This window comes from Colossoma macropomum, unplaced genomic scaffold, assembly GCF_904425465.1.
Source record: "Colossoma macropomum unplaced genomic scaffold, Colossoma_macropomum, whole genome shotgun sequence".
NCBI lineage: Eukaryota > Metazoa > Chordata > Actinopteri > Characiformes > Serrasalmidae > Colossoma > Colossoma macropomum.
Genome location: NW_023494801.1, coordinates 21,842,480 through 21,855,767, shown reverse-complemented (window position 1 = coordinate 21,855,767; position 13,288 = coordinate 21,842,480). Strand labels below are relative to the sequence as shown.

General features: G+C 42.0%; 1 protein-coding gene across 3 annotated transcripts in view; it reads right to left on the bottom strand.

Moving 5' to 3' along the window:
* The window catches only part of cep112 (centrosomal protein 112), a 196,246-nt gene that overhangs the window by 54,523 nt on the left and 128,435 nt on the right, over positions 1-13,288 (bottom strand). For all 3 annotated transcript variants that reach the window (XM_036589491.1, XM_036589492.1, XM_036589493.1), the window contains one exon: positions 5,383-5,613. In XM_036589491.1, the coding sequence (XP_036445384.1) occupies positions 5,383-5,613 (231 nt within the window). The remainder of the gene's footprint in view (positions 1-5,382; positions 5,614-13,288) is intronic.

Here is a 13,288-nt window from a genome sequence, read left to right as displayed (position 1 = left end):
GGTTGCCGTGTGATTGCACTGCCAACTAAGACACCTCTGCCAACCACTGATAACCCTCAGCAAAATAAATAAATCTTCTCTTCAGTCTAAATCAAACTTCTTGCTGTTTCTAAATCAAAATTCTGGTGTGAAGAAATTTGAGAAAATATGCTCACTCTGTCAAAATTAGGCCACCTTCGAAAATCTGCTCTATTCAAGTGCGGAAAAAAGATATTAAAGGGCTAAATCTGTAAAGCAATCCCTAATTCATATTAACTTGCCATTACTCAAAAGCTGAAGAAGGGGGAGTACACAGAGCAGAGCAGCATCTGAGGGGCTGGCTGGGAGTCCTGTGAGCCACGGAGAGCAAACAGGTTTATCTAGAGGAACAAGGCTCCCAAGGCCCTCTGTGGCGGATGGAGATTGGGTACTGGGCGAACGCACACACAGAGACACCACACACAGAGAAGCAGATAAACCTCAGTCATTACCAGAAGCTTTCTTCTCGCCTTTCTTTTCACTCAGCCTCTGACGGTGGGACAATCTAACGCACGATCTTATCTCTTCTGATATTCTGTTTCTCATTATTTTATTCCACGAGCTCCCCCTCAAAAAGGCGACATCTTTGATGAAAATCCATTCATGGATTTAATGGATTTCTCCTCCCTTTTTCTTTGGGATCTGTGAGATGCGTTCAAACTCCGGCTGCCCGTTTCAGGACCCACTGACTGCCGAGGACAGCGTTTCTGTTGGCATCAAAAGAATAAGAAATTTCAGCTTACAAAACACGCCGAGTCAATAAGGATCTGAGAGCCTGAAAACTTCTTCTAAATGAAAAATACTGGAACTTTCTCCTCCACTAAAACTTATAAACAAAGAGAAGTTGGAAACTTCGACATGGAGTTGGGAAGTGATATCTTACTCTGGCACACTATGCTTAACACAGCAATGGAATCATTAACTGCCTTCAAAGGGCCCAGGCCCATAATCTGCACAACCTATGGCATTTATCTTAATAACGTCTTTCCTCTCTTGAAGCGGGGGGCTGTGGGGATTGGAGGGTGGAATGCAACTGATAGAAATGACAAGCCATGCTATACATTACAGTCTAAATGAGCTGTAATATTTCAGCATGGTGTGCATGTATGTGTGTCTGAGTCAGTTACTCTGTTTAATCTTTCGAAGACAGAATAGCTGTTTAATGTGGAATGAGTCTGATCTCAGTCTAGCACAAAATGCTAGAAGCCTCTGATTGAGTTTGGAGCATCAGATCTTCCTCTCTTACCTATATCCGTGAGTTTGTGTAACTAATCTACATCTGTCTATTCCAGTACAGTTTTAAACATGCCCTCATCAAGTTTGCCTCATCTTAAAAGACATTTTATTACTTTATTAGCTCTAGTAAAGTGTTAGAGAGTCCATTTCAAAGACAACATCACAGTATTAAAGCAAAGCGTATCACCACACAAAACAATTATTCACAAAATTTATGCGCTCTGTTATACAACAGTTAGTTCTGGCCACGTAAGCTGATTGGTTGAGAAGCATTCTAACCGTGCTGTTATTTCGCCATAACATCACGTTTTTGTCACAAACACTGTATCACTCCGCTAAGACGCCGTTGCTAAGCAACGAGTTTGACAGCTGTAGGAGACACTCAAGCCATTTACACGTTTTCACTTCTTACTTTGTGCACCAACAGAAATGGATACTTTTAAGATTTCATTTGACCTACAGCCGATTTGGTCAGACTCTGAAGATGAGACTACACTAAATTCCGAAACTGTCATTATCGCTGAGCAAGCTTTTCAGTCGGCAGCTGTGACAGAAGAACACCTAAACAACCTGGAATCAGCCAGAAATTAACTGAATACTATTCGCCAAACGTGTAGTCTCAATTTCAGAGTCTGACCAAATGAGACTGAGCCATAAAACTGCTGCAATAAAAAACAAAAAAGCTCGCTCAGTGGTGACAGTTTCGGCAGAAGGAATTAACATTACCAGGAATTAACATTACATTAGGAATACACAAGGAATTAACTAACATTAAAACAATGACATGTTCATGGCCCAATTTATTTATTTATTACTTTATTTATTTACTTTTGTATAAAAGCAATAGAACACTCGAGGTCATGTGTTATCACATATAACATCACGGCTGCGATGATATACGGCACTCAGCCGTGATGTTATTTCGCGATAACACACTCCCTCTCGTGTTCTATTGCTTAAATATCTCAAAAAAACGGGTATTACAAACTGCATGGCTAGCTGATCAGCTCACTGAGGCTAACCTAACCGACGCCATTGCATTCTGATTGAAAAACCTGCTCTTTGTTGTCCCCTCCTCCCCTTCTCCTGAGAGTGGCCACTTGTGTAACCAAGGTGTGATGCACGTGCGAGTGGTGATCTAAAGTTAGCGAGGATATGCCAAAAACAAAGTAAAGTTCACATGTCTACAGTCATGAGCATGTGGACTAAGTCAGTTTAGGCTGAAGTCGCAGTGTTTTCTCCTGTTCTTTATCACTCAATACTAATGGCTTATCTCTAAATATCAAAAAATCACAATCATAATAAAGTTGGCTAAAATACTTTGTGGAAAACACACGAGTGATACTTTAACCCTTTTTTGACTGTAAGTCGAGGCTAAACATTATTTATGAGCACAACAAATTCAGATCAGGCTAAGAAAGCTAAAGTCAGGTTTGAGATGATACTTTAACCCTTTTTTTGACTGTAAGTCGAGGCTAAACATAATTTATGAGCACAACAAATTCAGATCAGACTAATAAAGCTAAAGTCAGGTTTGAGATGATACTTTAACCCTTTTTTTGACTGTAAGTCGAGTCTAAACATAATTTATGAGCACAACAAATTCAGATCGGGCTAAGAAAGCTAAAGTCAGGTTTGAGATGTGGTTACGGCTTTGGGTTATGAATGTGAATGCCTTGCAGGATCCTTAATGTTTTATTATTTAAAAATCTTAATTCTTGAGCACATTTATCACCTAGATCTCCAAAACCACCTAACTGTTCTGATACCAGCTATGCAGTTCCCTTGGTAATAAAATGAATGGACTGTAGTGGATAGAAAAACTGGATCTATTTTCCCAATAAAACCTACAGTTTCTTTGGTTTCCTTATACTTTGAGATACACCATTTTCAGTCTAAAAACTTCAAACGTCTAATCTCCAACTTCAGATGATGGTACTACACTTGTTGACTCAGTATTTCCAAACAATACAATGATGAAGCCTTTTCTCAGAACACATCACTGTTCTTCATTGACTACAAAAAATGTTGAGCTGGAAATGCACATTAAAAAGAACTTGAATGACTGGCTCTGAGATCTAAGTGGTCTGGATGACTCATTGAGATCTTCCAGAGTGAGTTTATGCCTTACTAGGATGTTTGAATCTACACAGTCCCTTTGGATTAGATAAGGTCGTGTTATCCAGCCCTTGAGACAGGAAAAAGGCACCATGGACTAGTGGGATGAAGCAAATCACTTACATCTCTCTAAGATGCCACTTGTTCCAGGACTGCTTAGCGGTGTGTCCCTGTACAGAAAAACTTATGAAAGACCAAGAATGATTATGAAGAACCAATTCACTCAAAACACCCTAGTGATAAGTGTTTCAGCATTAGCTGCTTGCCTTCTTTTGTACTTATGCTTTTGCAAGTATATGACATACGCAGCAATAGCAGAGTTGCAGCAGAGCGGAAAAAGTGAGACGGAACCTCTTCTGATGTGAATATTTGTGCAACTCGTACTCACATATGGTTCCGAATCAGAGACCCAGGATTTATAGAGGAGGCACGGTAATGTGCCACAGATGGCCCAAGACGAGGCTGGGCGGCAAGGGACACATGGGTCTAATGAAAACTAATCGCTTTGATGGGCTTAATCAGGATTACCGTTCTGATCAACACCACACCTTCAGCCGGTTCCTGGCCAGCCTGTGCTGGATTAAGGGAGTTTTCCAGCCCTGGTTTCTGTTACCGGGATCAAGAGCTCTGTAAATATAAAGGGAGCAGGGGGTGAGAACCTCAGGAATTCCGGCAAAGTAGCCCAAGTCCGCCTGCTCTGCCTAGATAGGGCCGGAGCAAGAGGGGACTAATGCATTTCTAATGAAATGCTAACCAGACCTCTTCTTACACTGCTAGACTACAAAGCCTGCCCCAACTAGAACTGTATTCATGTGTGAGCGCTCATGACTGTACACGCATGTGATCCGCACAGCACGCACCCCACCAGGTGAGAAGACAGGCTGGCAGGCCTGGTTTGTCTGTTTACTGTGCACTCAAGGGCATACAGAAGGGGAGAAGTGGAGGAGGAGAGCGTTATGCTCTGAGTCACTTCCTCAGCTGACAGGCCTGATAGCTTTTACTGTGGGGCCATAGAAACAGTGTTAGGGCCAACAGATTAGAGATGTGGTGGTTGGTTTTTTCCTCAGACCGCAAGTAGCCAGATGAAGCCAAACCCAGCCTGCTCCACCTCCTGCACCGGAACACTGCCAAAAGCCTCAGGACTCGCATGCACCAGCGAAGCACCATGGTGTGAACCCACAGCCGAAGCTTCACCTCTGCTGCCGCTGGAGAACTGCCAGCTGTTAACATGACTTACGTGGGGAGGATATATGATAGACCAGTGGCCGAGCAGCAGTGCCAATCCAGTGGCCGCAAATCAGCAGGGAGGGAAGTGAGGAACAGCAGAAAATTATCAGCATGATTGACATGCCGAAGCATCCTGCCAACGAGTGCTTTCACAGCCATATCAATCACACTGGTGTAACCTCTGAGGAACGCTGGCCTCAAGCTGATGCTGTATCTAGTGTCTCCACACCCTGTCTGAGGATTGGTAAAAATCAGCACAATTTAATTCAAAATGATGCAATCATCAGTCTCTAAATTGGCTGATCTCGAATACAGTCTTTGCATGAGCCAATTCATCAACAATGCCAGAATACAATGACATCAACAAACAACCTCACCAGTATGGCAGTGTTAGCAAATATCTGCAAAAGAAGAAGATTTTTTTTTATTAAAAATAATGGTTATAATTCAGACAAGCCTTTATTTTCTTTTTGCTTGCTTTTGTTAAGTATAAGCTATATTATTTGCAATACGAATGATGCTTGCCTATTCTTGTTAGTAAATTTGTAAAGCGGTATTTTATTTTCTCCATTTTGTTTCTTATTTATTTTATCTGAGTAAGAAGTGTTTGACATTGATTAATGTGGCTCTTTAACATGGGACATGAAGTAAAAGCCTGTTAAAGGGACTCTTAAAAGGGTTAATAAAAAAAAAAAAAACAATATTGGCCAATACTGGAAACAACACTGAATCAGTGTTTAGCTTCGGAAATAAAAAGATATATCTCTACTCAGAACCACCCACCTTCTCCTGGGCAAGCTCTCTTTCGGCAGCATGGGTCCTCTCCAAGTCCTGGCGCACGCGCTCCATCTCAGCCCGAACACGGTTCAATGCGGCTTCCTGGTCCTGGGCGGCGCGCTGGCGCTCCTCCTCTCGCAGGAGGCCCAGCTCAGTCAACTGCTGCTTCCTTTGGGCATGAGCTGCCAGCACCTCTTCCCTCAGAGAGTGCACCTGGGCCTCCAGCTCTGAGATGGTCTGGAAAGACAGACAGACAAAAGCAAACACACACACACAGAGAGTGAGAATGACTATTAAAGCTAGGCCTTCAGTTCAGGCCACAAATATCAAAACGTGGCAAAAGATTGGGAAAAAACACATTCAATCAAAAAAACGATGCATCAATAATGCTAATTTCTCCCTTTCCCTCTATGTCATTCTAGTATTACGTTAGCGCTAAGCTAACATCAATTCACATTAACAGGTTTTGGCCGTTCTAGCTTAAACACTGATATGGAAGCCTGTAAAAGCCTTTCCATGTTTTATCTGAAGCTTGTAGCCGATTTATTAACATACATTTTACCTTATAGCAGTTTTTCAGTGAAGAGCTCTGCTTTTAAACTCACGCTCCTGCAAAAAATTGGCACCGTTTGTCCCACTCCTGCCCACAGTCCTGTATTACTGGTATTCATCTGCGTTAGTTACAACTAAAAATGACTGCAGTAAGTGTGACTTGCCTTTAGTTGGCTTTAATGTTATGTATTTGCCTTTATTAAGAACACTTTCCACAGCTGTGGCCGTCTGACTGTTTAAAGGCTCCACTGTTTCTGTAGACTACAAGAAAGCAATTCATTTGACTCACAAAATTGTTCACGTGAATGGGTGTTTCTACTTAACTTTAGTTTAGGATTTCTATTTAGAATGAGTTTATTACTTTTTGTTATTTTGCTGTTGGATATCAGTCAATTATTAAATGACAGCTATCATTTTACTTTGCCAATTCATTCATTTGCATTAATCGTTGTCCCGCTCCTGCCCACACTGTGCTGGTTAACTGCCAGCTCCCATGTTTGACACCAAAAATTAGCCCTGCCTCACAAGATACTGTGGTGGATCCCCCAGGGACGCAGACCTCTATGCTAAATGTACCCGCAGTGACACTTTAGGTTTGACAGGGTTATTCCATCTCGACTGGATAGCAATATTGCATTTCTGGGGTGCTGAATGAGGGGAATCCCATACTTGCTCGGAGAGCAAGAAAGAGAAACGAAGAGAGGGGAACAAAAACAAGTCGAGCGAGACTGATGAAGCGTTTGTGCTCTGCCTGGCCAGGAAGAGGAAAACAGAAACCGCCCCCTCTGATCTCCCAGCCACAAGGGTTCAACATCAAAGGCCGGCATTCCACAAAGGTCAGCGGTTTGATTTAATGAGCAAAATTAGCGCAAATCAAAGGTCAGTTACTCATGGGGGATGAGGTACCGCTGCCATTTCTCATTTCAGGAAGCTGAAAAAACATGGGCACGACCGATTTGCCATGGGGCTGCCGTGTTTAGCAGCCAGGCTCAGGGAAAAGGCTGCAGATGACTAAAAAAGGAAAAAGAAACAGCGAGACAGCAAAGGCATTAGGCCCCACTAAAGCTGACAGGGACCTCCATTAGCCAGTCAAGCAGTAGTTTGTGTGAGCACCACTCTGATGGACTGACCCCTGGACTTGACCTCACTGGCTTTGACAGCATAGCTTCAACTTAAGGAGGAGGAATGTATGGGACAGGAATGTTAATGTCTAAAAACTGTATCTTAGAGAAAAATTAATGGGATGCTGAAACCTGACATGATATTACTGAGAGTAATTGTAAATGTCTCGACTTATGTTTACGCTTAGTAATGTCGTGGAAGTTGTCAGCATGCCCTTCCAGAACTGCATAAGCACATGCGTATGAACCATATATACACCAAACATAAAAGCATACAACATGGAATTCTGAATCAATTTTGGAAAAATAAGATACTAATGTCAGACAAGGGTCACTTACAAACCTAAATCTGGACCGTCAGTGCATAAAGGTCGGATCTGAACCAACAACTAGAACTTGTAATGTTATGCCATACTTTTATTGACCATACAAGTGACATTTGCCTGGACTGTGATGTGCAAAGCTTAGCAATACAGGATGCACCAGGGACTGGCAGGTTTGGCAGCCTGTGGATCCGCTGCTCCTGCTCCTAGACATCTCAGGGAGGAGACCGGTTAGCACGTCACGTGGCAGGCCTGCCGGAAAAGTGTCGGAAAACTGTTAGAGCACACTTTTGGGGGAGAGGGGTGGGAGGAGGGGCGGGGATCTCTGCCACTTCAAAGGCGGGCCATGAAAAAAAAAAAAATACACCCAGATGCAGAGGCTGTGCTAGCGTCCCAGGCGACAGCAACAGCAGAAGCAGCAGCTACTGGCACGGAGCTATTAGATCTCGACTCGGAGGAGCCTTTAATCTATAATTCCTTCTTAAACTGGACTGGGAGAGGCTTTTTTCTGCCTCTTTTGAAGGTCCTGGAAATAATCTTGTCAAAAAAAAAATCTACAGCTGACTACAGAAACTAGCACAAGATTTGGAAAAGAAAACTGCAATGATAAGAAGCTGTGCAATTGTTTAACGGGGTGTGCAACACACTGTGGACGTTTTAACAAAAGAAGTAAATTTAAGTGCAAAGAGATAAAGAGATATGAATGTAGGATAAACTGCTATGCACCATTTGTGCATGCATTCTTATCTCTTCATTAAAACAATCTGCACTTATGTTCACATATACTCCAAATAGTGTCTGCAATCAAAGCAGTGAATGAAGACTTGGCATTGCTGGAGAAATCCACACTGCTTTTTAAGAAACTCCTCACCCATCATATACAGAATAAGGCCAAACCCATGCCCAAGGCTAAGTGCTTTTTAGCAATTTGGTGCAACTTCTAGCAGAGTTAGTGGTTCTCCTCTCCTCTTGTCCACAGTGTCGCTTCCTGCTTGCCCCAGGCTAAGCCCCCAGTGAACATTTTTAGCCTCCTCTCTGAAGTCAGGATCCAGTTACCTGGCAAACTCCTGCCTCTTCGGCAGCTCATGTAAACTGTTTACTTTCAAGTTCCTAAAACCTGGAGGCCTGCAAAGGGATAAGAGAAGCAGTGGAGACAGAACAGTGAGGAGCTGGACAGGGGAGCTGGGCCACATTCTGTCCGTCTCTGTTTTTTTTATCTTGATATGAAGCCCCTTGAAAGAACAACAAGAGGTGGACAGATGCTGCGGGAACAGCAGCTGGCTTTTCATCCTCCCTCACTTCTCTGTCTGTGCACATACACAGATTCAACCTGTCAATGGTGTCCAATACTTTGGTATGAGCAACCCAGTATCCCAGCAATTACCCTGAGGTGGGGCCTTCACTGAGAATAGTGTCCATAATTGAGAGTATACTGTGTCCTCAGAAGTCCACTGCATTTTTAGAAACATTTAGCTCCGCTTTACACTGCTGCTTTTACCAAGTGGGTTGATCGAGAGATGCTGCTATGGCTAGAAGCAATCAGCAAGTCTCTTTCTTGCCTGCTCCGTGCTGATGCGTCGTTGAGGAGAAAAAAAAGCCACACTACATGACTTATGCATAAGGATCTCGCATCAGCATCTGCATCACACAGAATGTATCCACACACAAAAAAAAAAAAACAGCAGCATCACGATAAGCCATGACTTTGAGGCTGTTCCAGCGAGCACACAGGGCTTTGAGCCTTGGAGTCATGTAAAAAAAAGAAAGTCCAATTCACACTGTACCATAAGCATACAGATGTACATATGTGTTATTAAGTACTGTACAAAATTATAAGATCATCCCTCGTTTATTCAATTTACACTCAAAACTGCATCAAGTATTCCTTTTCAGCAAGAAAGTATAACAGAAATTTTGACAGAAGCCTCAACTTATTTTTCCACACTTCCAAAGTTCAGTCTCAGACATTGGTTGCATTTTCTGTTTCTCAAGATCCAAGTAATCCCAAACACATTCAGTGATGCTGAGGTCAGGATTCTGCGGTGATCAATTCCTTGAACACCAGTAGATTTTTTTGTTGATTTGCCAATTTTTCTCTTGTTTGTCCATTTCCTTTTCTCAGTAATGGCTTCTTTACAGCTACACATTCTTTCGGACCCACAGCATCGAGTTACCCTCTCCCAGTGGAGCTGACTGTCTTTAAGAATGGACAGAAACAAAACTACCTGTGGATTCTTTCAGATCTGATCATATTTTCTGTTGACTTTCTTCTTCCCTATGTAAGTGGATGTGCCTATAACTAATTTTCCAAGAAATACCTTCTGAAAATACAACCCCAATTCCAAAAAAGTGGGGACGCTGTGGAAAATGTAAATAAAAACAGAATGCAATGATTTGCAAATCTTGTAGACCCATATTTTTTTCATAATAGAACACAGAACACATATCAGATGTTGAAAGTGAGACATTTCATGAAAAACATTAACTCATTTAGAACTTGATGGCAGCAATGCATCTCTAAAAAGTTGGGACAGGGCCACATCTACCATTGTGTAGCAGCCACTCTTTTTTTATCGACAGTCTGTAAACGTCTGAGAAGTGAGGAGACTAATTGCTGGAGCTCTGGGAGAGGAGTGTTGTCTCATTCTAGCCTGATGTCTGCTCAACGGTCATGGGTCTTCTTTGCCAGATTTTTCTTTTCATGACGTACCAAATGTTTTCTATTGGTGAGAGGCTAGTTCATCACCCGGACTCTTCACTGCGAAGCCATGCTGTTGTGATGGATGCAGTATGTGGTTTAGCATCGTCTTGCCGAAACATGCAAGGCCCTGAAAGAGACGTTGTCTGGATGGGAGCATATGTTGTTCTAAAACCTTCATATACTGTTCAGCATTGATAGTGCCTTTCCAGATGTCTAAGCTGCCCACGCCATAGGCACTAATGCAACCCCACACCATCAAAAGCCTGCATCTCTGAACTGTGCACTGATAACAAGCTGGATGGTCCCTCTTCTCTTGAGTCCGCAGGACACATCGTCTGTGGTTTCCAAAAAGAATTTCAAATTTTTATTCATCTGACCACGTAACAGTTTTCCATTTTGCCTCAGTCCATTTTAAATGAGCTTTAGCCCAGAGAAGACGATGGCGTTTCTTGATCGTGTTGACATATGGCTTCTTCTTTGCATGATACAGCTTTAACTTGCATTTGTGGATTTCACGGTGAACTGTGTTCACAGACAACGATTTGTGGAAGTGTACCTGAGCCCATGCAGTGATTTCCAGTACAGAATCATGCCTGTTTTTAATGCAGTGTCACCTGAGGGCCCGAAGATCACAAGCATCCAATATTGACTCTCGGCCTTGTCCCTTGTGTACAGGGATTTCTCCAGATTCTCTGAATCTTTTGATGAAATTATGAACTGTAGATGGTGGGAAATTGAAAGTCTTCACAATTTTACGTTGAGGAACATTTTTCAGAAATTGTTCCACAATTTTTAGCAGTTTTTCGCAGATTGGTGAACCTCTGCCCATCTTTGCTTCTGAGAGACTCTGCCTCTCTAAAATGCTCTTTTTATACCCAGTCCTGTATGTTGCAAATTGCTCCTCCAGCTGTTTTTTATTAGTACCACTTACTTTTCCAGCCTTTTGTTGCCCCTCTCCCAACTTTTTTGAGATGTGATGCTGCCATCAAGTTCTAAGTTGATGTTTTTTATGAAATGGTAAAATGTCTCACTTTCAACATATAAAATGTGTTCTATGTTCTACTGGAAATAAAACACGGGTCTATGAGATTTGCAAATCATTGCATTCTGTTTTTATTTACATTTTACATAGCGTCCAACTTTTTTTGGAATTGGGGTTGTAAATAACTTGTCCTTAAAGGCAGTTTTGAATAAATGAAGAGTGGTCTCTGATTTTCACACAGTACTGTTCTCACAGTACTGTACAGTACAGTACAGCATGAATGATCGTGTCACAGCCAATGCGAGTGAGTAACGTCTTGCCACGTCATGTATTCAGGACACAAATCTGAAGACACAGGCACACTTCTCATTTCCATTTTCAGCACCAAGCACAATCGCCCTCTGGATGAAAGAAAGCCAGTGCGCTCCTGATATTAGCCTGAGCTACATTTGCATGTCTTCAACAAGCGGGCCCATGTGTTGCAGAGAGAGGCCAGCTCAGAGAGATCCGGTGAGTGCTGCACTCAGCCAGGCTGATGGAAGCAGTGCCTGGCCTGGGATTAAACCCCTTTTCATCACGGAAGCCTCTATCTGGGAAGGGTAGTTGATGTGTGCTGGATCCCAGAAGTCAGGCAGGCTGCACACCTAGAGCTCTAACAGCACAGCAGACCATGGAAGGCTGCTGTCAGTGGGGACAAGACAATGCATAAGTTTTCCAGCGCTGAAAGGGGCTGCTCCGATTAAGAAACTGTCATTGTTTGCCTGCTTCTGAAGCCCTCCTCTCTATGTTTTGCAGAGCTGCCTTATATCTACTGTGTATTAGCCTGGCAGTGATGGTGAGAGATTCTATTAGTGGATACAAAAACAAACACCACCACCAAGACCTAGGTCAACGACAAACTCAATCTATGTATAGACTGGACCTTTTAAATGAATAGCATTATCATAAATATGTAGAAGATTTAATAATATATATATATATATATATATATATATATATATATATATACACACACACACACACACACACACACACACAAATACAGACACACATACGCTGTCCTACAGCTCTTCCACCATTGGAGGGCATTAGGGGGCCTGCCGTAGATGATCAGTGGGCTTGCTTAGCTTGTGTCCTCCCCAAAGGACTCCCAAGCAATATTTAGCTTATATGCCCCAATACTGTCAGTATATTGTTAATACATTTAAACTACAATTCATAGGCATAGTTCATAAATAATTGTTTATTTATAACAAATAGTGTCTAAAAAATTTAGTGTCTATTTTTAAAAATGGGTTAAATTTGGACAAAATAGTCATGGATAGCATAGTGAAGCATGACTGTATGCATGCATCAGCATGAGTCCTCCTTGAGGTGCAGCTTGTAAGTAAATGTGGAAAAATAAAACTGGTGATATTCTCAAACACTTAGACAAAATAGTTTGCAAGAATAGTTTTTTCACAGCCAATAACACTGTACTCTGCAAAATGAAGTTAAACACTGCGACAGTCCTCCTTCTTTCTTGCTAATCAACAGTGAAGCTCCAACAGCTCAGAGTGTTCGTCGTTCCACAACACTAGATGATCTCCGAAATCGTGTTGAAAAAGCCGTGAGTACAGTGACGCCCAACATGCTCAATCGAGTATGGGATGAATTTGACTATCACGTTGATGTTGTCCGTACAGCTGGAGGAGGTCATACTGAGCACTTGTAAAATTACATAATAAACTTTATGCTCACTTAAATCATTTACAATTTACTGCATTGTTCTGTAATGATTTACAAGGGTCCGTAGGTGGTGAACTCATAAATCAACAAATCAACATGTCATTCCTTCTGGGAATAACTAGTAAGGTAATGCTACATGCCTGCCCCAGAGCTACCAGTAAAACATATATATATATATATATATATATATATATATATATATATATATATATATATATATATATAAAAATCTGTTTATTACTCTGCAAGGGAGTCTCAGATAATGCAGATCTGCTGTTGTTTCGCCAGACTGGTTTTAACACAACAGCAGTTCTAGCGTGCTATAGAGTGCAGATGCATCATCTTCAAACTCGCTAACTTGAAATGTCCTAGCCAACACGTATGAATGCAACTGTAGCATCTGACATTGTTTATGCAAGTTGTCCTCATTGTCTTAATGTTTGCATTTGATGCTTTTGCAAGTGGCATGGATGATACAAAAATTCATGGGACTGGATGCAAGCCC